Source organism: Protopterus annectens, chromosome 8.part0 (assembly GCF_019279795.1).
Source record: "Protopterus annectens isolate FY-2018-M chromosome 8.part0, PAN1.0, whole genome shotgun sequence".
NCBI classification, from domain to species: domain Eukaryota; kingdom Metazoa; phylum Chordata; order Ceratodontiformes; family Protopteridae; genus Protopterus; species Protopterus annectens.
The window spans coordinates 435569473-435595087 of NC_056741.1; the positions used below are offsets into that span (position 1 = coordinate 435569473).

Consider the following 25615-nt stretch of genomic DNA (forward strand, 5'->3'; position numbering starts at 1 on the left):
AGGGGTATAGATCTGGTGAGCCGAGGCACTAGAGGATTTATTAATAAAAGAGCTCTTTATTTTGGATCTGCCTGTGAATGTGTTGCTTATGGACTGTTCTTTTTTGTGGTGGTTTGATTTTTTGGAATTCAGTTTTAGACCATGGTTCTGGCATCAATTATTAGTTTGTGACAAGTCCTCCAGGAAGATATTAGTGTCTTTTGGGATTCTTTAATCATTCCTAGCTTGCAATCACCTGCAAATGTGGTCAATCACAGGGTTTTAACATTAGTTTTAACTTCCAAAAAGGAGAGATCCAGCACCAAGCGCTGATTGTCTTCACTTGTGTCTGGCCATTTTGTGGAAGTAGGGTCCCCTATCCTGCCCTCCTGTGTCCTGTTAGCTAGTTGGCTATCCAGTGGGCGACAAAGTTTTACTCCCAGTTTTCTATCAACAATGCCTGAATGAGTAATAATGGCAAATGTAATGGTCAGGTCAAAGTAGACAAGGTGTACCATTTTGCCCTCATCTATAACTTCAATGACCTTCCTGAATAAGTCCACCAGGTTGAACAGGCAACACCTGCCTTGATGAACCCGAACTGTGTTGGAGAAGTGTCTAAAAATTTCTTATGTCTATTTATAATATTCCTTGATAATTCCTTCAGTGGTTTTACTTATAAAACTAATCAGACTCATAGGTCTATAATTACGGAGTCAATAAATGGCCTGAAAACAACAGCACTCAAGTCAATGAGCCCAAAATTTATTAAACCAACCAGAAACAGGCATTAATGCCAAAGCTGGTCTGTTTGCTTGGTTTAATAAATTTTGGGCTTATTGACTTAGGCATGTTGGCCGTTTCTTGTTTTTGTGCCTATTACTCCCCAGCCATGTACCTCACCATTGTTTGTTTGTGTCTTTCGGCTTTTCCCGGTTAGGGGCTGCCACAGCAGAACTCCGGTCCGCTAATGATTGGCAGTTGATTTTTATGTACCGGCTTGCCAGGCCTGACATACAGCCTTCAACGAAGGTACGCCCATTCACACATGTCTCCACGCAGAAGACGCTCTAGCTGACAATCGAACCGGACAGCGTCTTACTGTGAGGTGACAATGCTACCGCAGCACCACCATTGCGTACTGGCATGATATTGTTTTGGAATGTCCATATGTGGCCTGCCCTTGTTCAGACAGATGACTGTTACATTCCTCCATTTGCTAGGCATGAAGCCAGTTTGGAGGCTAAGTTGAACCATGATTTTTAAAGGTCCCATTAGGTCATGTCTCATGTTATTCAGGTGGCAACCAGAAATATTATCAGGTGCCAATAGCCTTTTTTTTTTATTTTGCTTTTGAGAGAACATTGAAGACCTGTTCATTAGTGCTAGCCTAGGGAGTTATGGTTGAAGGCATCATTTGGTATGTGCAGGTGGGACCAGTGAGGTGAAAGTGGAGTTAAATTTGTCAGCTTACTGGTTTGCTGTATCCTACAGCTCACTATACATGGTTCTATTTACAGTTAGTTCGGCACATTGTTGTGCGCTACCTTCAAGGTTAAAGACACAGACTTTATAGTTGTCCTTTGCCTGTGAGGCTATCTTTACCTTAAATTTGGCTTTACAGGATTTGATCAGACTCCTGAGCTGCTTATTTTATTTGATGAGTTTTCTTGCTTTGCTGGGCATTGCACTTCTTAGTTTTGGCCACAGTTCTCTTCCTTTGGTTATATAACTGGTTGATACTGAGATTCTACGAGGGTGGTCTGTTCGTAGAGTTTGTTCCATGCTTATTTTGTGCGGGTACAAATGGAGCAGTACAGTTGTTTAAATAATCGCCAAGAGTTTCTGGGAATAATTCGGCATTAACAAGTGTTCACATGGTTTGGGGGGGGGGTTGAAATTTTGCTAGGGTATCAATACTAGGTGGTTTGATATGGAATAATTTCTAAATGTATGAGAGCTTGATGCAGTGACAGGCTTTAGCTTGATTTCAAATGATATATTCAAAAAACAAAAACTAGTAATTCAACAACAGAACTAAGACAAGCAAGGCCGCACTCCGCAGATGAACAACGTATAAAACTCCAAATTTAATGGTTAAGCGCTTTTCGTTTGACAAAATGTTCAAACTTCATCAGACAAAACATATTCTCTACTCAAGTGGGTTAAATACTAGTCCTAATTAACAAGTTAATTATATAAATTAAACAATTAAAATCAAGCAAGCATGAAAGCAAATTTTAAAAGCAACATACTCTTCAACAAGACCACCTTCAACTGCAGCATGTACTTTTTAAAACAAATGAATAAAACTTCCTAAAAGTTTGTGTTAAGTTTAATATATTGATTCAATTCTGATATGTCCAGTTTATAAATATTATTCTTATTAGGAAGTTTTATTCATTTGTTTTAAAAAAAAAGTACATGCTGCAGTTGAAGGTGGTTTTGTTGAAGAGTATGCTGCTTTTAAAATTTGCTTTCATGCTTGATTTTAATTGTTTAATTTATATAATTAACTTGTTAATTAGGACTAGTATTTAACCCACTTGAGTAGAGAATAGGTTTTGTCTGATGAAGTTTGAGCATTTTGTCAAACGAAAAGCGCTTAACCATTAAATTTGGAGTTTTATACGTTATTCATCTGCTGAGTGCTGCCTTGCTTGCCTTAGTTCTGTTGTTGACTTCAAATGAGACAGCTTTATGATTTCACCTGACAAGTGAGGTCACATTTCACATTGGTGGTGCAAAGATCCCCTTGTCTGTGAAAATCAGGTCAAGCATGCTTGCACCACTAATGGTGTATGGACTAGACGATACGCAGCATTTGTGCTAAAAAAGTCTAGGAATCTCTGGGCTTGTGAATTAGAAGTTGTGCAGGTTTTCCAGTTTATAGTGGCGTAATCAGAGTCACAGAGGATTATAGTTTTGAGTTTAATAAAGAACAACTCCAGTACATTTAGATATTGGTATTCTGGGTCATAGAGAGGGACCTATAGCTTGCAATGATATGGTACGTACAGGAGTTTGCTGATGTGGAATTGGACATGTAGTGGCATGACCAAGTCATACTGCTTAACAAGTGTGACTGTGATGAATATAGCAACACCTCTACCTTTAGTCCCTTTTTGTGCAGTAGCTGGTATAAATTTAGGGTACCTGGAAGACATTTTTATTTTGGGGAAGGGGTCTCATGAATCTGTCATTGCTACTGGTCGACTTCTTTGAGAAGTCACTAAAGCAATAGATAAGGGCAAAATGGTTCACATTACCTCCCTTGTCCTGGCTAAAACATATGGCACAATGCCCTATTTGGGTTGTTGATAAACTCACGAGGTTAGATACAAACCCTTATTTCACCCAGTTGGGTAGCCAGCTGGATCACAGACCAGACCCAGGAAGTTAGAAATGCAGGAATCTACCTCTATAAAGAGGCTAATCACAAGTTGAGTCCCTTGGGAATTGATCCTGGGACAGCCCCTTTTTGGCATGTCTCTGAAGTCAAGGCCAGTGCCAAAGGACTCTGGCTGACTAAATCTGCAGACAAGTGCAAATTAGGAGCAGTGACAGAATCCCCCACGGACACCAGTATTCTACAGGAAGAGCCAACAGACAAATAACTAGTCTATGGCTCTGACAATATCATGAAAGGCACAATAGTATCCTTCAGGAAGTCCTCCACTCCTGGTAACTATCATATTGACAACACACCCCAAAGAGTCAACCCAGTAGTGAGGGACTTGGGGACTCGCACAAACTGTAATCTCGACTTTGACCATATGTGCCTACACTAGTGAGAAAATCATTATATGATGCACAACTTATAAAAAGGTATGGCATCTAGGCCGGAGGACATTGTTACACTGTATTTAGCACCCATCAGACCTATCACTGAGTGGAATGTCCCCTTTGTTATGTACTTAACCAAGCATGTTCAACAATTGCAATGTCCACATAGGTTCTTCTCTAAAAGAATAGAGGCCATTACACATGTGCAGACTGCCTCAAAGCCCTATCCATGTATTCGGTCTCCTACAGGCTGTTGAGGGGAGATCTATTCATCGAAGGCATTGCCAGAGCCCACCACGATGGACCTCCTGCATATCCAGAAAAGAACCAGCACCAAAGTTACCCACTCTAAAGACAAACCTTGCCTGAGGATCTTCTAGAAACACATGCAGCTTGGAGGAGTAAGTGTGAATGCAGTTGGCAGATTCCATACAAGGACTTTCATACCAAGTGTCTTTTCCCCCCTAGGCTTGCAACACACTTGCAAATTATTCAAAAAACTTTGGGTCTAGGCCTCCTACTCAACACCTTTCAAGACCCAGCATCTCAAAAGCTTGTCTCAGTTCAAGACTGCAGACTCCACATACTCAGGACATCCCTCTGCTACTGAAGAAAAATGTATCTACATTCCAACATTTAACTGCGATATACCCATTGAGGTTACAGAACCCATGTTGCATTGGGCTACTTTTAGGTTGTCTGCTACAAAGAACCTGTTGGGAGGCTGGTATAGCTAGAGGTCTTGCAGACTGCTGATAGAGAACCACGTCTCCTTTTGATTTCCAGGGAAAATCTTTTCCAAAAGGGGACACTCCCTCTGTCTCACCCAATTCCCCTATTGAAGAAGCTTCCAAATCAGAACATGGCAGTTCACACAGATCTCTGATATTCATAAGAGAGTTATTACACTTTTGGATACAGCCTTTAGGTCTTGCAGGACATACCTTTCAGGTCCACCTCTTCTGCATGAGTGACCAGACAGGTTTTACAAGGTCCCCGAGGACCTTAAATATCTATACAAGAACCCAGTGGCAAACCCATCTGCATTATTTCTCTCTTCAGATAACCTCTCCAGGCTTCTAGTATGTGTTAATGCCCTACCTACTGACAAAGATATTAGGGATATGGATAGATGGGGAGGAATCAGGTCCTGCCAACTATACATACACTAGAGGCCTGGAACAGGAACACAAAGGAAGATCATGCTCAGTCACATACATCCATTTTCAAGACAATGTCCTACTAGTCTGCACAAGCTGCTCCCTGGAAGACACCCCCCCCTCCCCCTGAGTGGACTTTGAACAAGCATCTTCCACATCGCCACACTTAACACTCCCCAGACAGTGTTCTTTGCTTCACCAGGCAACCATAAACTCCCCCCAGTTCAGGCTGTTGGACAAAGATCCCTGGTGCAGGACGACAGATGCCTTTTCTTTCAGTGGCCATGGAAGTTCCTCTTCCATACCTCCTCTGCCTCTTCTTCCAGAAATTCTACTCAAGGCACAAAAGAAACACCCAAGCTTCTTATACTAATTCACCCTATTTTACCTGGAGAAGGGAAATTACGGGAGAATTCCACTACAGCTGGACATGACTCTGAACAGTATTGCTGCTGTACCCGAATCTTCATCTGTAGCCTAACCCTATGGATGATAGGACAGGACTAGGAGACCCACTATTAGAAAATATTACACTGTAAAGTGGAAAGGTAGCTCTTAACCCTCCACTTACAGCTGAGATGGAGGTTAAGTCTTTACTCAGGGGGGAAGTTTTGCATCTTAACCCACCAAACGAACCCATCTCTCCCCATTGGGATGTTAAATGCGTTAGTAAAGCTTATTCTGCCTCCCTCTGAAACCGCTTTTTCTGCTTCTCTAAAATTCTGTACTTGGAAAATCATCTTCCTTTTGGACTTCTCTGCCTGGAGAGTCTGAGGTACAAGCTCCCATAGCCACTCCCCCTATTATTTTTCATGAGGAGGGCAACTGTCAAGGCTTATTCATCCCTCATGGCCAAGGTCCTGAATGAGCAGTCTCAAAAAATCAGGCTATTCATCTTTTGACTTTCTCCCCAGTGTTGGGGACTAGGAAAGGATCTTGCATTCTCTAGACATTCACAGGCCACTCACTTTTACTGAAAAGAGAAACTCCTTCAGAAAGACTGACCACCTGTATCTTATACCCCCAAGCTGACCACAGCCAATCTCCTACAAAGTACTGTAGTCTGGATTTCAAAGGCTCTTTCTCCTACTCACACTGGTATACCTTCCTTTCCTGCCCTAAAGCACATTCCACAAGGGCAGTCACTTCTTTAGGGGCTTTCCACAGAAGATTAGACTCTAGGTCTGTCTTGGAAGCAGCCACTTTGGTCCTCTGTGCACTTACAAAAGAGGTTCTCCAGGGTCAAATACAGCCTTTGCTGGTCAGTTCTACCTGGACAACTCTTCTACTCAATAACCACCCTTTCCTCCTTCAGCTTTGGAATCTCCCATGTCACGATTACTGCATCAGTGATTTATAGGTTCATACTAGGCTATCTGCCCTAGGGCATTTATAAGCCTAGCCAGAGTGTGTTTGGCTTTCGCCACCCATTTTAAATGAATTTTGCTTTGCCCTTTTTCAAGGTTAGTATACTGTGCCTCTGTCTAACAGAGGCACAGAAGTGATACCCGGGGTAAACCTATGATCTCCCATCCACTCATCAAGATTCCTCTTGAAGAGAGTCTGAGGGACTCTGCCTAACCTGGACTGGGATTTTATTCCAGAGTGAAGGGAGCCTCTGGGTAATGAATCTGTCCCTCCAGCATGTCCTATTTATTTCAGTGCTGAGGTTAAAGTCTCTCGAGCGCGTAGCTGGATGGGATTTGGATTTTCTAAAGTGCAGCATGTCCATTAATTCCAGGTTGGACATGGCTTTATACGTCTTATACGTCAGGAACAGATTGCCTCTGAGCAGGTGGTATGCCACTGAGTAGAGCTGGAGTTTCTTTAACCGGGCAGCATATGGCATCTGTTTAAGCACTTTGATCCTCTTGGTGAGGTACTTTTGGGGTCTTTCCAGTTGCTGCAGGAGTCTGGTAAGGTACATCCCAAAACGGACATTGTACTCAATTATGAGCCTGATGAGGGACGAGTAAAGAGGCACGATGACCTCCCTTGATCTAGATGCAAATCCCTTCATGATTAGGTGGGCTATATAAAATGTTTTTCTAACCACTTTGCTATCAACTTGGGTCCCCAGATCCCTAATTACCACATAGGTGGTAATCCATTAGGTACAGAAGAAGTAATTTGTGGGCACTTTGTTTTTGCCAATGGGGATGACTATACACTTTTTGGCATTTAGCTTGAGGCCATGGCTCTGGCACCAGTTGCCTGTTTCTATGAGGCCCTTTTGGAGAATGCTTGTGTTGGCTGGAGAGTTGATTATGGCGCCCAGTTTGCAGTCATCTGCAAACTTGGTCAGCCACAGTCCTTCCGTGTTGGCCTGTACCTCCGAGAAATATATACCGAACAAGAGAGGTCCCAGGACTGAGCCTTGTGGGATGTCACTTGTAACTGGTTTGGAGTCTGACATGGCTCCAGCAATTCTAACCATGTGGGTTCTATCCTTGAGCCAGTTTGCAACCCATCTAGTGACATAGGGGTTTATATTTAGGCTGGTGAGCTCATCTCTAATGCCCGAGTGGGGTATTGTATCGAAGGCTTTTGCAAGGTCCAGGTAGGCTGTGTGGACTACCTTCCCCTCGTCAATGGGCTTGGTGAGTTTCAAAGAAATCGACCAGGTTTAAGAGGCAGGATCTGCCCTTAAAGCCGAACTGGGTAGGATCCAGTGTCTGTAGGTCCCCAATATCTTTATTTATGAGGTACATGATGATCCTTTCCATAGCTTTGCAGACCAAGCTAGTCAGGCTTATGGGGCGATAAGTTTCCAGGATCCGTTGAGGCACCACCTTTGTGGAGAGGGACCACTGTTGCTGTACACCACTCCTTGGGTACATATCCTGTAGCAAGGCTGAGATGGAACAGTAGTTATGTTTGGGTTTAGCTCTTCTTGGAGTTCATGTAGAACGCAGCCCAGGACACCATCTGGTCCCATTGATGCTGTGTTTTTTGATTTGGAGAGGGTGGCTCACATCTGAAATGTCAGGGGGGGCAGCACTCTGCTGGGATAGATATTTGCCCTTTTGGTGGGGAGGGGGGGGGGGGGAGTTTGTGCTGATCCTGTCAGCTAGGATGTTGGCAATGTCTGTGGGTTCGGTGTATTTTTGTCATTTTGGACTAATTCTGAGCATATCTGGGAATTCCCACCCAGGTTCCTAACATAACTGGAGAAAGCCTTGTGATTATCCTTAGTGTCCTGCGCAATTTCTCTCTAAGCTGGCCTTAGACGATTTTAGGAGTGCCCGTAGTTTTTTTGCTAATACTGATCAGAGATGCCTTCCCTTTTTGGGATTTTGCTCCATCATGTAGTAGCTTCCTCCTTCTATTGTATAGTTTATTTATGGCTGGGGTCCACCAGACAGGATGTCTGCCTTTGGAGGATTGGGTCTTTGTTTTATTTGGGATTGCATGATCCATGCATTCCTGAAGGTGTTCATAGAATGCATTTATAAAGGATTCTGCGGTCTAGGCCGTATTTTCCACAGACCCGGGGGCTTTGAAGGATTCCACCTCGGTTTTGAGGAGTGTGAAATTTGCTTTAGAGAAGTTTTTCACTGTGGTTTTCTGGGCAGGGGGTGGGGATGTGAATACCCAGTGAGATTAGTTTATGGTCTGCTCTTACCAGTGAGGGATACACTTCTGGTCTGGAGCATAGAGTCCCCATGTTGGTGATTATCAGGTCCAGTAGGTTTTCCCCTCTTGTGGGAGTGGTAACAAGTTTTTCCATAGCATTTGTTTGTAAATTCTAGGAACCTTTGGGCTAGGGTGTTGGAGCTAGAGTAATGCTCCCAGTCTATGTTTGGGTAGTTGAAGTCACCCAATATAATGGTGTTTGGAGAGACCTTCATATTTTCCAGTGTTCTCAGGAAGGCCAAGTGGGGTTCCTGGGTTTGGGACGGTGGTCTGTAGCAGGCTATAAACTGGAAGGCAGTTTTACCCACTGTTAGTTGCACATGGACAGTCTCTGATGCTTCATGCTGTGCCACCAACCTGGAGGTGTGGGTATCTTTGACGAATATTGATACTCCCCCCTCCTTTTGTGGTTCGGTCCAAGTTTTGGGGCTGAAAAGCATGGTATGAGGTATAACCTGGTAGTGCTGGGGTGCTCTCAGGAGCCTTGAACCAGGTTTCTGTTACTGCACAGATATTGATGTTCTCCATGCTAAGGAGAGTTTGGGTGCATGCATCTTTAGGTTTAGACTTCTGGCATTGAGTAGCATTACTCTTAGTTTCTTATCCCTTGTGATACCTATGGAGGTGGGTTTGTCTTTTGAGCCTTGCCTAAAAAAGGCACTATGGGGGTAGCAAGAGCTTTTGCCAATATCCGAAAGCCCAGGGGTGACAGGTGCAAGCCATCCCTAGCAAAGCATCATAGCTTGTCAAGCATGTCATCCCAGGCTAACAGGCATTGGATCCCCTTTGAATGACACCAATACTTAAGCCAATTGTTGAAATTGATCATCTTGTCTTCATATTGTGGCATCATTCTTGGTGAGGGTAAGATGCTACTCAAGGTCAGGGTCATACCGGCCTGGGCTACATGCTCAGAGAGCTCCTCTATGTCTCTTTTCATGTAGTCCAGGGAGGTAGGTCTCAGGTCATTCACACCAGCATGGACAATGAGTCATATTTGTACTTGCCTTGGAGTGACCCGAGGGCTTGTGTTATGTGGCGGATCCTAGCACCCTACAGGCAGCTCACCGTGACCTTCTCCTTGTTCAACCTGGTGAGCGGGACGTCAGTGTGCCTGATGATAGAGTCACCTATTACAATTACAAGTGTATCAGGTGTGTTGTTTAGCCTTAAGGGCTGTGACTGTTCGGCACACTGGCTTTGTGAGCTATGCGTTCCACAGGTTTTGTTTTGGGGTAGCAGTTGCTTGGGTGTCTGCTTTGGAGGTCTCTGCTGCTTAGGCAGATTTTTATTTAGAGCCTCCAAGTATGTTTTTGTGGGTTTGGTTTGCTGTCGTGGTAGGTCTATGAGAGACTGGAATTGTAGCGAGTGTAGTTTCCTTCTCCTCCTGACTGGTTACACCAGTACTGAGTTGAGAGCTTAGCCTCCAGTTTGGCTATATGGTTGCATCTTTCACATGTGTTGGAATTTGTTGAGAGGAGAGAGTTGTCTGTGTACATGAGGCAGTTGTAACATTGCTTCAAGATTCCCAGATTCACCAGCTGGACAACTGACCTTTGGACATGCTAGAATAGTACTGGGAATTCCTTTACAATTGGAAAAAAAAAAAAAAAAAAAGGCCAATGGGGAACAAGATACTCGAGTTTGAGAGGGTGTAGTGCTTTTAATTTTTTAGTGCTAACTTGGTCAGCAAGTGCCAGGTAACTTAAATTCAATGCGTTACAGGTGCAAAAAATGACAAACGGTAACTTTTTTTCAAGTGAAACAAGGAAATAAGTACAGTAAGGAATGCAGATATCACTAGGGATCCACAGAAGCACTGAAGAGCCACATTTTAGGTGGTAGCGTTTCAGGGAAATAACAAGCAAACAAGCATACAAACAAAGCTAGATTCAGCAGGCCTGGATATAGTCTATGCTACAGCAAACAAGGTGTACCAATTTCAGTAGTCTATGCTACAGCAAACAAGGTGTACCAATTTCAGTAAGAAGCAGTTCAAATATGCAGGCAATATAAGACATAGTACAGTTGTGCAAGAAAGCGAGATGATCCACACTTGGAGTCTGTCCTTCTACCCCAATGCATGCAAGCCAAAGTCATTAAGACCTAGGGAAGGTAAAAGCTTTTGTACATCAGAAAGAGGTCAGAGGTGACAACCCATACATCAGAGATATGCAACCATGACTTCTGTCAAATCACAAATTGCTACATCTACAGAGCTGTGAGCACATGAGTGATTATCTGGCCATCACTGAGCGCAAACCATTTTGCCCCAAGGTTAGGCTGATCTCTCTCCAATTTTGCACTTGGAGCCACTCGAAGCTTGGTCACATGCTTCTGGCAGCAATGTCCTATAAGCCAGCACTGCAGATTTTTAGAAAATCCGTCCAAAGCCCTAACTTTTAGTATTAGGACCAACTTAGACCCCTTTCTGAGGATCCACAGAAAGTACAGCTACCACTTGATTCTATATGGTAAAAATCTGTAATAATTTTGCACCCTGTCAAATGTTTCTGATTTCCTTCATATTGGAGGGGCACTTAAATTCAAAGAGGCTGCTATAGAAAGGTATTCTCCAAGGCTCCTAGAATAAAGAGAGAGGAACAGTGGGTTTGGTACATTCAGGCCCAAAAGGTCAAAAGACATCGGTGCCACAGAAGCTCCTCCCTTAGCAAAACTCTAGGATAAATGTATTCAATAGGAAGACAGAGATCTTCTCAGATGGGAAATCAGGAGATATACCATCATTAGTGTTGGAATCATAGCTCATTAAGTATGGAGAGGATAAATCAGGAGGATTACTACTGTTCTCATCTTCAGCTTTCTTAGATAAAAGGCCTCTTTCTTTAGTAGAGGCAATTCCTGGCAGTAAAGGTTCAGTGCCCTACTAGAAAGGTTGTACTACTTTCAAGAAGACCTGGACCAGACTGAGACACTTGTTTGGGGGGGGGGTTCATCATGGGAGAGACTGGTAGAAGTGAAGACTGATTGGGTACCTGGTTAGAAGAGGGGTGGGAACAATATGTCCTTTTTTAGTAGTCTTTTTATCAGGGATTTCTGCAGTGGAAACCATGGCTCTGGATGGGAAGACCAGACTGCCACACTAAAGCAGTTAACATACTCCTTAAGAATGGCGAGTGCATCACCTTTCCCATCTGATATGACCATGCTACCATGGATTGATCAGGATGGAAATGCCTGGTTTCAAAGCCATGACAGCCCCAAAGTGGCTACGTCAGGAAAAGTGGAAGGAATGATTACAGAATTTTTAGAAAAAATTACCAAATCAGGGCCTGGTAACTAGTCAAGGTGAGGGCCTGGTTAACATCTAAGCTTAAGAGTCAAGGTCAGGTTCAAGACATATATGTGAGACAGGAGACCATCACAACTTTTCAACACATGCACATGCAAGCACAATGACAAGACAGAGAGTAAACTCTAGATGCTGAAAGTGTCAGCAGGCTTTATGACCAAGTTCCAAATGCAGTAATGACCGTCTATAGCAGAAGTGAAACAAAGATGAGACTACAGTGCTAGCAAAGTAGTTAGAATGAGAAAGCACAGCCAATGAGTTATGCAACTTCTACCCCCTGGCCTCTTGTGCCATGTCTGCACAGAGGTCTTGTGGAAGTCCATTTCTTTCAGCAGTCAGGATTTCAAGACCCCATGCATGACACAATGCACCTGTAAGAGGAAAAAAAGGTTCATGAATGTGATTAGTGGATAAATATCCCTCAGATAATCTGCAGTTTCACTTCACACCTCTTGTCTGTTGTGTTGATTTGTAAAGCATACGTGTATACTCTGCAATTGTTCTCTACTGCTCGATTACTTTTTGTCAAGTGTGCATAAGCCCTGGCAATGAATTCAAGAAACTCAAATGAGCAGCAAATGCTTTCAGAACTCAAATATTTATGAAGTCACAGTCAAATGGCGTGACACAAATGTGCAACAGTTTTCCTAATTGCTGGAGTTCAGTACAATATACAAGCAAACAATGCTACAGTAACATTATCCATAGCAGACTAAGTTGGCAGGGAATCCTCTGTATCCAGAAAAAAAAAAAAAAAATACAAGTCTATAGAAAGAAATGCTTTTTGTTTTATTATTTTTATTTTACATTATAAAAGGGAAACCAGTTACAAATGAAAATCAGCCCTAACCACAAAAATACAGAACCTGTGGAACAAATGCTCAGAGACTATTTCCAGGTATTCAAGGGGACATTGGCCCATCAAAAGAAATTCCACACTAAGCATTACATTTATCAGGGTCAAAGGAGATAAAATACTGTTAAGACTTTTCTGTGCATGTGTGTTGCTTACTGAAATGCTAACTCATCTGTGATGCAAACGTTACACAAGATAGCTATGCATTTTTACAAAAATCAAAAATGGTATTTTTTCAGTCAGATTAAGTCTTTTTTTTCACCTCCATTATTAGCTCGACTTTAACGGATGGCTCTTGCAGTGAGATTCATAATTGGACTCTGCTACACCAGCAACAAAATTCAAGAACTCTGTGAACCATATCCTGTTATCTGAATTGCAATCCAGAGATCTGGCTACTCCATCAAGTGCTTTTTCAAGTGCTTTAGAACTCAGTCCCTAGAGAGAAAACCATAAGGACATGAATTAATAGCTTGCAACCTGTATCACCAAACCCATGTGATATTTAGCGAGTATACACACCTATCCCGCACAGATTATTGCGGAGAATCAGTAAATATATTTAGAAATCCAACACTCCCATTTCCTGGTATCTTTGAATTACTACAAGTAGCAGAGTTGCCTACAAATACCTCCAGCTGACTGTATAAACTTAGCTTGCACAATGGATTCAAGACATTACTCCCACATGACTTATAAAACTTATGAATGCCAATACAACAACATTACTTACCCCAAACAAAGAACGAAATTCAGCATGTAACATCTTTTTGAAGTCATCCCTCGACATGCTAAATTTGCCTGATGCGTACTCATCATATTTAAGGATGCAGCACTCCATTGCCTTTTCCAGTTCTGAAGGAGCGGGCATTTTGATTAGCTGTAAAATAAAGCAAAAAAGGGTCCTGATGGAAAAATAAAAGCAGGTTCTGAAGTGAAAGCCTTATGAAAACATGAGAGCTGAATTGTTGTATTAAAAGGAAATCACACCTAGTACTTGCATTCTAGCAGACAGGAAAAGTGAGATTCCCCGACTCAGTTCATTATCCAATGTGTGGAAACAAAATTAAATACACATTTAACTAATGAAAAGCAGTTTTTCCTGAATCTTTAGGAGACTGTCTGGAGATAAACAGTTAACCAACAGCATTCCATATTAGGGAAATAAGCCCACTAGCAGGGGTTTAGAAATTTCTCCCATAGAATGCTTATCTACCAACTCACCACTGCAGCACTCTACTCAAGGACATATAGCTGCCATTAATTGGCTAGGACAAACCTTTTGGGTTCCTAGTCTTCAAATAAGCAAAGCATCAATACCAGTCATGACGAGGGGTAGAAATGACCCTTCCTACACAGCCAGCCCAGGTGCACAACCTATCCAGACCTTGGACAATACTGCCAGTCTGTACAGTGACTATGCTGCTTCCTTGTCTGCATCCATGAAGAGGACTGCAAGTATATACCTCCATAGTTTCACAAGGCTAAATGCTACAATTAATGGTGCAAAGTATCCCTATAAGGCTCTACTATGGTGGTTATAGCCCTATTAGATGCAGTGCCCTCATCTCGGTTGCAGCCACTGGGGAGCATCACTGCTATTCACAGCCACTGTGGAACCCACCCCCACTGAAGATGGTGATCACTCAAGATTGCAAAGTTTCAAGTTCATTTGTGGGCAAGACTAAGGCTTCACTAATGTGGGTGAAGTCCATCCAGGAAATGAACAAAGTAGCAGACAATCCCAACCTACCTCCTCTGCCATTACTGACATGCCAGATACCCAAGGTTTCTACAACACAGGCAACAGTGTGTGCCCCTAGTCCATTCATGCTGATGCATCATCCAATAAAATGTGTGGGAGTTGGTCCATCCTGAGCCATTACTCATTCAGGGATGATCATAAAGCCACTGCTCACCTGCAGGGATACAATATATCTTGGATGTACTGATGGACTCATCTGTGGTCTGTTAGTATCCACAGTAGCTTTGAGGGTCTCACATACACTACAGAAACACTACAGAAATACTGCAAGTGTGTTATTGGTTACCAAGGCAAATGCACATTTGATAGTGGTCGAGATGCCCACCATGGGAGGAGGGTGCTCAGAAACAGCAGGCGAATCTGAGTTTAAAAAGTGAGAGTGTATGTATGAGACAGATCAGCTAGCCAAACTGCAGCAATCTTAGAATAAAACTGCAAAGTCTGCAAGCAACCCTATTAGCCAAACAATGTTTGGTACTTCATTCACTTAAATGGCAGAGAGGACTTAGATCTACTTAATCTACACTATTAAGACAGTCCATACATCCTACAAACCCCAGACAGATGCAATGCCACCAACCCCATCATTAACTAATACACATCTCAGATATGTATGGTCACTAAACACCAGTTACTCCCTCAAAAATATGAGGCTTAAGTGTCTATACAACTGTGGAACTCTACCCAATAGGTCTCATCTTACCTACACTTTAAAAATATATTTTAAAGGAGTCCCCTTCAGAAGCTCTTCATATCAAGACCATAGTTTCCATAACTCAAAAGCTTTTAATGGAGATTGTGGTACAGTGACAACCAGGGAATTCACCCTTTTCCCCACATGCAATCTCAGAACTGGTTATATGTGCAGGGTGGACTGCCCGTGCAAAAAAAAAAAGATTTTTGTTGCTTTTCAAGTTTAACATTTTCAGAAACCCAATCATATAGTCGACAATATGAATTTAGAGTTTCTGAAAACTAGCTTCTAACATGGACCCTTCTAACATGGACCCCTTTAAGACAGTCATGTGTCTGAAAGTCAACATGCTGTATAAATTTGTGCGTCTAGTCTCCACTGAAAATGTGCTTTGTCCAATCTAACTTTCCCTGTAAATCAAAAGAAAAAGGTTGATTAGCACTCCTTTCCCCATGTAAATATGCTACCAATACACGTAAACCCATGTTAACTGTAGAAGGAACAGAGACAGTTAACTGTTGGCACAATCTCCTACTTGTAAAGCTTTAAACCCATCTGTACCGCATGAAGGCAAAGGAGGCCAAAGTACCACTTATTGCTTTAAATTTACTAATTTAACGTGATGTACTTGGGAGTACAAAGTACAGCTTGGTACCTAGGCTTGACAGAGACCAGGTATCCCATCATTACACTTACTTTTGAAGGGAACGAAAAAGTGTTGTTACTGCAGAGCTACAACATGCTCTACCCATCATTTTAGGATGATGAATGTATTCATGAATAGTAGCTAGACTTTCAGTTAGGCATGTGCCAGGACTTCTGAGGATTTGTAGGGCAATAGTTACCTCTTCAATTGGCCAGCAGAGAACACTGGTGTATTACAGAGCAAGTTCATGTTTCTTTTTTTTACCTTAGTGGTTAATTCATGAAGCAAGTAACTGGGTCCCAGTAAGGTCCATTCCATAAAGTTGTTGCCTAGCATAACCTGGCAAATGCACCAACCTCTGCCAGACATCAGGTCATGGCAGAAGTCACCGGAAGATATCACTACATGGTATGGGGAAGGTAAATCACATTTCCCCAAATGAGTTCTGTTTGGGGAGCAGTCCTTGCTACTAGCAGGTCTTTGTCTCAGCATAACCAAGGAATGGGGGCTACCGTGTGCTGCTTCTATGAGAGGTGGAACAAACTGCAAGACACATCTACATATATAAGGGGTTTCTATAAGTAAAGGTTGTGGAATTATAGGCTGCCAGTTCACAGGGTCCATAAAACACACTCAGGACATGCACCTGCCTGCTGTTTGGAATACAAGTTATTGGACATAAGCAAGGACAGTCTAGGTTTTAGTGCCATTCCAAATTAGTGTACAAATAAGATGCAACTCTACCACCTCTCTTTCAACAAGAGCACAAGATGAGTCACCTAGAGCAGGAGGCAGGACAGAATAGTTGCCAAAACTGGAATAATTTGGCTGAAATACAGGTCAGCATTTATGCCTTCCACTGTTTGCATAGTTTCACTTTCCCAGAGAAAAGTCTCTCCTGAGAAAGGGTGAGGAGGCAGGCAGACAGCCTCGCTGAACGGAGTCTCATTCACACGAGGATAGGATTCGCTAAATAATGACAGGCATGAGTTTGACTTCATATCCTTCAGAAAATGCATCGTACCTAGAACTTCAATTCTAGCAATGTTCTTATAATGGCAATACAGAAAATGTGTTCCTATTTGGGGTGTTGTACCCCAATTTGGGCTTTGTCCAGATTTTGTGTTAAGTTGAGCTATGTGGCTGGAAACACTGGACAGCATAGAACCAGATCACTATATATATATATATATATAGTGGCTTATATATATATGCACATTTACAAACTGTAACTGAACTGCAGAACGTTTAACATCTTGGTCACAAACCACTGCAGATTCAATCAAGTATAGTTAGTAGTGGACAAAAGCTATCATGAAATAGAAAGAATGCATCAGATGGTGCCTCAGGTTCCAGGAAAGGCTTTTGCCGATTTCAAAACTATGAAGCAGGCACCTGCCCTAATGACTTAAACAACCCAGTGTTAAGTTAATAAAACAAACTACCCCCTGCTCAGAGAGGAGACTGTAAAAACCTTAATCAGTTGTACCAAGGATAAAATTCAACTGTACAGAGAAGAGAGGTTATCCACATTAGGATACCTATGATATGGGCCAACAAGGTTTATGAAGAATGGAGGTGCTACAACAAAACATGCGGAGACACAGATGACAGCAGAACCCTTCCTTGGTCCTCTTCAAATGCAGTTGGGATCAATGGATGGGGAAATTGCAAATTCCCACCTTACACAGAGTGGGGCAATCTGTAAGATACTCAATGCACAGGCACAAATCCATGCCATCCTCTTGCCCCTAGGGGCATATATTGGATATAATTGGGTTAAACTGGCTAGTAATCTTCTATGAACCTGTGAGGAATCCTGCAACTATCAGAGAACAAATACACATTGGAAGCAAAAGTTCATACTCTGGTCCCACGGACTAACATGACACACTATGCACATATGCTGGAATAAGTAACTTCAGGCACAGTGGTGCAGTCACCTCAGAGCAAGAGGTTCTCCTGTTCAATTCTCAGCTGCGGTGTCTTCTGTGCAGGCTCTGCATTTCCACATTTTTTTTTTTTTGGGGAGCACCTAGAGAAAATCAAAGTGGGAAAAGGGAATGTGGCCGGATGGAGGTAAACCAGTATCTGGGAGGGGAGTATCTGGGAGGGGTGGTTGAGAAGGAAGTCTGAATGTGGAGGTCAAAGACTGAATCACAGGCTCTGCAGAAAACTAGCACAGTATTTTAGGGGTAATGTGCGACAAAAGAAGCTGAAAAGTAAGGTGCACAAACCAGTACTGTGATTAGTACTGCTTAAATGGTACAGAAAGCTGGGCATGATGACAGAGCAGCTGAGAAAGCCAATGATGAAGTGCCCGAGACAAGTGGTAGGACCCACACTGTGGTAGAGATGAAAACAGAGCAGAAACCAGCATAGCTTGAATTGAAAAAAAAAAAAAAAAAAAGTCTAAGAAAGCAGATTATGGTGGCTTGCACATGCAGAAAAGCAGAAACCAATCTGGTGAAGATGATTTGGGACAGTCAGGAAGGAGAAAACAAGGGCACCCAGTAAACAGATGGATGGATTAAGACCTATGGCAGTCAGGCATGACTGTTGAAGTCAAGAGTGGCACTGAAAAAAAAGATGTTAACACGTGGTGCACACCCTGCCTCCCATGTAGAAAATGAGAAAAAGGGAGTGATGGAAGACAGTTATTTCCCCCAACACCCACCATGATGAGTAGTGGGAGCAAATTGCACAATAACCTATTGGTTAGGAAAGGTGGAAGGACAAGTTTGCCAATATGATTCTCTGGTGTTGATGCAAGAGAGGTACAGCCATCTACACTACACAGCAACTGAGAGAACACAAACATCTACTCAAGTGGGTGGTAAAGGCTATGAAAATAACAGCTGAAATTGTCTTAAAGCAAGTTTGAAAGACTGAGGGAAGAATTTACTGTCAGGATTACTTGAAGTGATGAATGTAAAGGAATAAAAAAGTAGACAGGAAAAGCAAAAGCAAACTGACATCTCAATTATTTGCAGCAAAGCAGGCGAGTCAGGGTGGCAACAATGCAATAAAAGCATAACAATTTCAAACAGAATAGAACGGAACACTTCCACATTTTTATGACCATGACAGATACGACACTGGTCTTGTGAAACCAGAGGACCAACTTCCTAGCCCCACTAGGAAACTAATGTTCTTACTTCCATAGTGCTTGATCCTCTGGCCTATTCCCAGTTGGGGCATCTTCAGTGCATCATCTTGTTCTCCATATTAAAGCCAACCACCTTACCTATGGGCAAACTGGGCAGCATTCCAGTCAGCAAACACCTACTTCATGGGGGTAAACAGATCCTAAGATGTCTTCAGCGTAGAGATCTGCAATGCCTAAAAACGATCCTACATACTCATCTAGAAGCTTTTGGGTTTAGACCTCTTATTTCAAGGATCCAGTAAAATCTGCCAAAGTGGGTGCAGTCTATGCAAAAGCAATTACATAAGTTCAGTTACTTTAGACTGACTGAAGCATTAAGGTGTGAATATCATTGTTTGCATGCATTTATTTATGCTCAGATGAATATCTGTTGTCTTCTGTTTCTATCCCTTAATAAAGGCCCAAAGTCACCCCAGTCCTCTCTTGCCATCTCCGATTAGACAGAAGAAATGACTGTTTCCATCCTCTCTCTGAAGAGGACCGACACAGAATGTCCTTCATTGGTCCCAGCCATTCACTTTCTGTAGGGCTTGTTCCCAGTTACTGGCATCCCAGACAGATGCCTTGTGGATTCCCTTACCCTGCCTTGCGAAAACCGGTACATGGGCACCTTGATGCATCCTGGCCTGGTTACCTTAATATAGTTTTACTACCCCATGGTATGTGCAATAGCAAATAACCACCAGTGTTTTAAAAACATCATTATGCATACACCTACAGTAGACAGACAAAATGAACAGGTTTTTTCCATTAGCAAAGGACTCAACATGCCAGTACACTAATCACAGCAATTGGTCTGAACATTTAAACAGCAAATTCTGCTTATAGCCCACCTAGAACCTCAACCACTACCTAACCTTAACTCACTAAAACTCCTACTCCCTCCACAGCCCTAATCACAGAGTTACCCCAAAACTTAGGGAGACTTTTTCCAGGACCTAAAACTAAAGTTTTACAAGTTATAAAATGCTCCAAGTCAAGTGCTTCACATTCCACCAATCACATGTCACTTGATTATGGCAGCAGCTCATTAACTGCTGGTCACCATGGCTGCACCCAAACCTCCACAGTCCTACCCACAGGGTACTAGCACAACAAGACACTCACTAGTGGGCAGCAAGAGGAATGCAATGTTAACAGGCTCAGAAGTACATGCATTTGCACTGCCACACCTGTGCACTCTAGATAAGTGTGTGCCACTGGCTGTACAGATTCTACTTGTCCTGGCCATGCTACAGGCAGCACATGTACACCTCTCTCACCTTGGATGTTTAACCCATTATTGCACATCACCATCCCTCTCTACATGCTGATTTTAATGTTCCTCATCCAGTAACTGAGCATACATTTTCTGGGGTGCAGTTTTCAAACAGTGTTATACCTACCTGGAAAAATCAGAAACAAAGACCCCTCCCATGTCACCACTCACCAGATGACTTAAACAAACAACCTCTAACTAACCCTAAAGCTAGCACATTGCTTTTCAAACACTAAAAATGTATATACTTTTATATGGCCCCTCCCAGTAAGATTGGGTCTGGCCATGTGTGCAGCTTATTTTGTTCTTTTCTTCTCAAGTTACCCCATTTGAAAGATAAAATGGGGGGGTTGAGCTGACTGTTATAGCAAAAGGCTGCCACAATGGTCGAGACTCAAACACAAAATACATACTGTAAATAGGAATGCCATGATTGAATTAACTAGTCATCTACTGCAAGATGACAACAGTAAAAAGCTCCTCACCCCTCAATACAAAGCTACAACTTGAGATGGGGAATGCAAGGAGTTGCAGAATGCAACCGTTTCTTTTAGAATTAGGGGGGGCCATTATAAAACTTTTCCCCTCATCCAACTTAAATATGATTTTATAGCCACCAATTCAATGGCCAACTGTACCATCAGCTTAACATTTAGAAAAAAAATTACAGACCTTTTGGAAGAGGCAACCCATAAACACTTCAGCATTACACTCGCACAATATATATTATATTTATATATATATATATATATATATATATATATATATATATATATATATATATATATATATATATATATTATATATATTATATATATATATATATATATATATATATATATATATATATATATATATATATAATATATATATATATAATAAAAAGGAAAAAAATCACTATGAAATGGGAAAAATCCAGGGGGGCTGGGAGGCAGAATATAGACTTTAAAAAAAAGGTTTTTTAGTTTTTATTACTTACCATTACCATTACCACCACCACACATCACTACTGTATACAATTCTGGTGTGGTGGGCAAAATGTGGGGGGGGAAAATGTGGGGAAAGGATCAGCACAGAGGTGCCATCTCACAGCTCTGACATTGTTCTTAGCTGTGGCTCCACCTGTTAGAGTCTGCAGGTTATCTGCAATCTGTGTAGGTTTTATTTAGGTGCACTTATTTTCTCCAACACCCGAAAAGACATGTCTTAAGTGAATTGATGTTCTTCCAGTTTGCTTGTAGAAGGCATGGCATGTATACAAATACGTAAAACAAAATATTGGTAGGTGCATACATAAATTCCCTAGGTAGTGAATAAATAAGGCGCAACAGAACATCTTCCTGGCTGTATAAGTGGCTTAGTAAGGTCCTCAGGCATGGGTCCCACCAAGTCTAAAATTGACCAGAGGTGGGAGCAAGAATTGCTATAATGTGTGTGAGGGTTAGGACAGTGTTATTATTTAGCTTCAACCAAAACACTCACAGGTCTGCACACAGTGCCACCGTTGCTTGTTGAGACCCAGTGTACTGTGTAGGAACAAGTTGGAAACAATTACTACAAGGGTTATTTTCTCAGTTGAAACCATATGTCTTGACAGATTGATATAATTTAAGCATAGAGGAAAGGGGCATGCTATTAATGTACAGCTGACAGCTCCTCATAAGGCAACATAGGTCAACCTATTTGTTCTTCCACTTCCATCCTAGTTTAACTCCAGAGAGGTACACAGAAGGTGTCTGGAGCTTGGGGCTGAGGAGGCATATGTGCTGATGTGACAGCAGCAATTTGAAATATATTACATTCATTTACCCTTTCACTTTTATCCCAGTTTAAACACTAGATGGGTATATGGAAAATCACAATCTTATTTGTGGGGTTGGGAGGAAGGCAATCATCCTACATAAGATGTGTATCCTTGGATCCATGTCAAAATAATGGATTACCATAATGTCAAGTTGCAAAACAGCGAGCCGGCAACAATTTACATTCATTGATTAGCTTAAGTTTTTGCCAGTGGAAAATTTAAAATAATCTGGACATTTGTGAATATAAACTTTTATTATTAATGTAATTTCTGTCAAGCCATTTTGCAACTTAATTAGTTTTGTGGTAGCTACTGTATTGTTCGCCTCCAGTATCAAGCCATTGAAATATAAATATTAACATGATTAAACTCTTTGGTTCAGGCCACCAATGGCCCAAACATTGTGGAAAAAAACCTCTATAATGCACCTCAAAGCATTTGCAACTCTATAGATTCTGGGGGCTCATGACCCCCTCCCTCCAAACTCCCAGCATAATTACATTATTTCCACCAGGTTTTACAGTGCAGTCTTGGCTTGTTAGGATGTTCACAGGAGATTAGGCTAATGGTTTAAAAGCCCTTATTAAGTCTAGCCAATATAACCAGATTTTATCCAATATATGGCCCCTGGGGGCAAGATGGCAGCATGGATGTGTACCATTGCCTTGTATCTTACAGACTGCCCCTGTCCATAAGGGTCACAGGCACTACCCCAGGTATAAGTTTGGATCAATGGATGGGGAATTGCAAACTGTAATTTGTTGCAAGGATATGGGAAAAAAAAAAGCTGACTATCACACTTAGTCTTACCTAACACAGGTACTCTGGATAGTATAAGACAAGGGTGGGAGGAAAACTAACATTAGGGTGCATACCAGGGTGACAGGGGTGGGTGTGCTATGGTATACTGTGCCTAGGGATATTATCCAAGGCTGCCCATACAAATCACTGTATATGGCATTTAAAATTATCACTTCTGGGTGTGGTATGCTAAAAGGGATGAAGCTACCCAGAGGCAAGGGGTAGGTTTTATTAAGCAGGAGTCCTAGCTTATTTGTCAGGAAATAGAAGGATGCAAAGCGTGGCAACCCTAGTGCTGAAAGCTGAATACAAGGCATCAATAGTGCTATTGTGACAGCATTCATTAGCAATTACAACTAGATTTTAAGGGGTGGTTTAAAGAAAGAGATTATGTAACTAAATAGCAGTGAACATTTAGTTCACCTAAATCAATTCAATAGACTTGCAACCCACTTCAATTATCTTGGCAGAAGAACTGAAAGTCAAATAGGACAGCACACCTTACTGCTGAAATTCAGTGGCTGCACACCAGGATTCTACTCAACTACTTTTAACTATACATCCAACTGCATTTTAATTCAGTAGCTGCACAGCAGGGGTCTCTGCTTTTAACTGTGCATCCAACTGCATTTGGGGGGGGGGGGTGATTATTACACTATAACTTACTTTCAACTGTGCATCCAACTGCATTTGGGGGGGGGGGGATGATTACTACACTATAACTTGTGCTACAACTGGAATATAGTCATATCTATATTAATACCAGCACTGCCTATGAAACGGATAACAAGGGCTCATAAACCACCACTGAATACCAAAAATAAAAGGCTATAAATAAATATATATATATATATATATATATAATAAATGGAACAGCAAGTGTTTACTACTTCAGAGAGAAGAATATGTAGCACACCGTTGTGTGTTGCTTGAAACAGAAAAGTAGTCCAAGGGTGTGGTTGTGAGCAACACACACACACTTGAAAAATTACTTAGTACGATATTAGTGCATAATCACGCCTACCAAAAACATTCCTGTTACACAAACACTCAGTACATGGGCACAACAAAGTGCCTTTACAGTCTTAATGCACATATTACAGGCTCAGGAAAAGTACTCAAACCAGTGTTGATATTACAGAGCCACACCCAAAACCTGTCATCCTTATGAAGCTGAGTAAGGCTACCAACTGCAGCACCATTACCAACATCAGATTCAGAATACCTAAAAGAATAGATATGGTGCTAAAACAGGGCTAACTCAGTGGGAGTACAAACAGACAAAGTACCTAGGTGCATGAAGTTTCACAGAGAGAAAAGGAAACGAGGTGTGAATGCATGCATCAGCAGCAATGAGGAATTCTGTTGTGCAAGACCATAGGAAAAGCTTGTAACATTTAGGGATGAGCATTTATGTCAAAACAGCTATTTTAGCAGATCTGAAATACCATTAAAACAAAATTATAAACGTACAACTCATAGCAGAACAAACAAAGCAGCTACAGATAATTATTCTGGTCATTTGGCATCTCACATTTGATCAAATCAGCAAGCCAAACTTCCAACATTAGTTTTCACATGTCATAAATTCTGAAAAGATATACCTTTCATCCTCCTACTCAGATAGGGCACAGGCTACACAGTATACGTGTTTTCAGCTTTTACCCATTTAAAAAAAAAAAAACACTTACACGCTCTGAAAATTATACAAAGTGGAGAAATTCTACATAATAGAGATATACAAAAACAAAATGCTCACCTCAGAAAACACTCAGCTGTAATAATGAAAAAGTGCAGTGCAGCGCTTTCTTCACAAGAGTGAAACCTGAATGATTTAAAGCCAGGAATCCTTCTAGGGTGTGGTAGATGCCTTTAAAAAAACAACCTCTTCTACCCTGTAAAACATACAGATGTAAATTACTCTAGCTGACTCACACTACTGTGTTCTTTCAGAGAGGAAAATAAAAGTCTTCGAGAAGGTGATAGGCTAGTCTTTCAGCCACTGCCACGCCTCTTTTTTTTTTAGTGGGTGGGGATGGCAGCTGTTTTAAATTACTTTTTTTCCGAGTAGCAGAGGAAGTTAAGAGTCCTCCATTTTACTGCTTTTGTGTGCACAAGCAAACATAGATATGTACTCATTTCTAGGAGCGGTGGTAAACTGTTTCATGTCGGCACAAATAACACATTGAAGCAATGATGGTAGCTGTGCACCTCCTAACCTTCCCTAAGACCAGTAACTTTTGGAGAAAAGGTGGTGAATATATACATAGTAAATAATGATAATAATTAGACTTATAGACTTATTTTACTTCAGAAAGTGTGCACTTATTCACTTTCTCTTACTCTGTCAAAGTGTGAAGTTAATAGTACTGATATTTTAAAAATGTCCCTAATTGTTTCCAGATTTGTCCTAATTGTTTTAGATGTTTATTGCATGATTATATAAAAAAATGCATAAAAATAAAAATAACTTATCTTGCCTGAATTTCTGAGCTAGCAATAATGACACTATAATAAGCAGAACATGTAACAGATAAAATTCAGACCCTGAAGCCACTGAGTACATGTGGAGGAGTTAAAACAGTTAAACTAATTTCACAGAAACTTTGCAGAGGCCACAAGGCTTGCATTTTGCTAAACCAGAGTGCAAAAGCTGTAAAGATGCATCTAAGTAGAACTGTTGATTTCGGGGCTTTCAGAGTAGTTCTTTCAAACAACCTTAGTACCCAAATACAGTTATGAAATTTA

At 41.6% G+C, this 25615-nt stretch overlaps 1 protein-coding gene across 1 annotated transcript; it reads right to left on the reverse strand.

The window, feature by feature from the left end:
- Window positions 1-12642: 12642 nt before the first annotated feature.
- LOC122808855 (protein S100-A10-like) lies at window positions 12643-24823 on the reverse strand. Its single transcript, XM_044079954.1, has 3 exons — window positions 24627-24823; window positions 13464-13610; window positions 12643-13168 (listed from the first exon to the last, which is right to left on the reverse strand). Exons 2-3 carry the CDS (start codon window positions 13599-13601, stop codon window positions 13001-13003), a joined length of 306 nt encoding a protein of 101 aa, XP_043935889.1. The 5' UTR covers window positions 13602-13610; window positions 24627-24823; the 3' UTR covers window positions 12643-13000.
- Between the last annotated feature and the right edge of the window lie 792 nt (window positions 24824-25615).

What these genes read in the sequence shown, in the direction of transcription:
- LOC122808855 (XM_044079954.1), bottom strand. Translation starts at nt 13,601, where the DNA reads ATGCCCGCTCCTTCAGAACTGGAAAAGGCAATGGAGTGCTGCATCCTT. An exon ending in AATTTCGTTCTTTGTTTGGG is followed by an intron (nt 13,169 to 13,463) that starts GTAAGTAATGTT and finishes TTTTCTCTCTAG; the next exon opens with GGACTGAGTTCTAAAGCACT.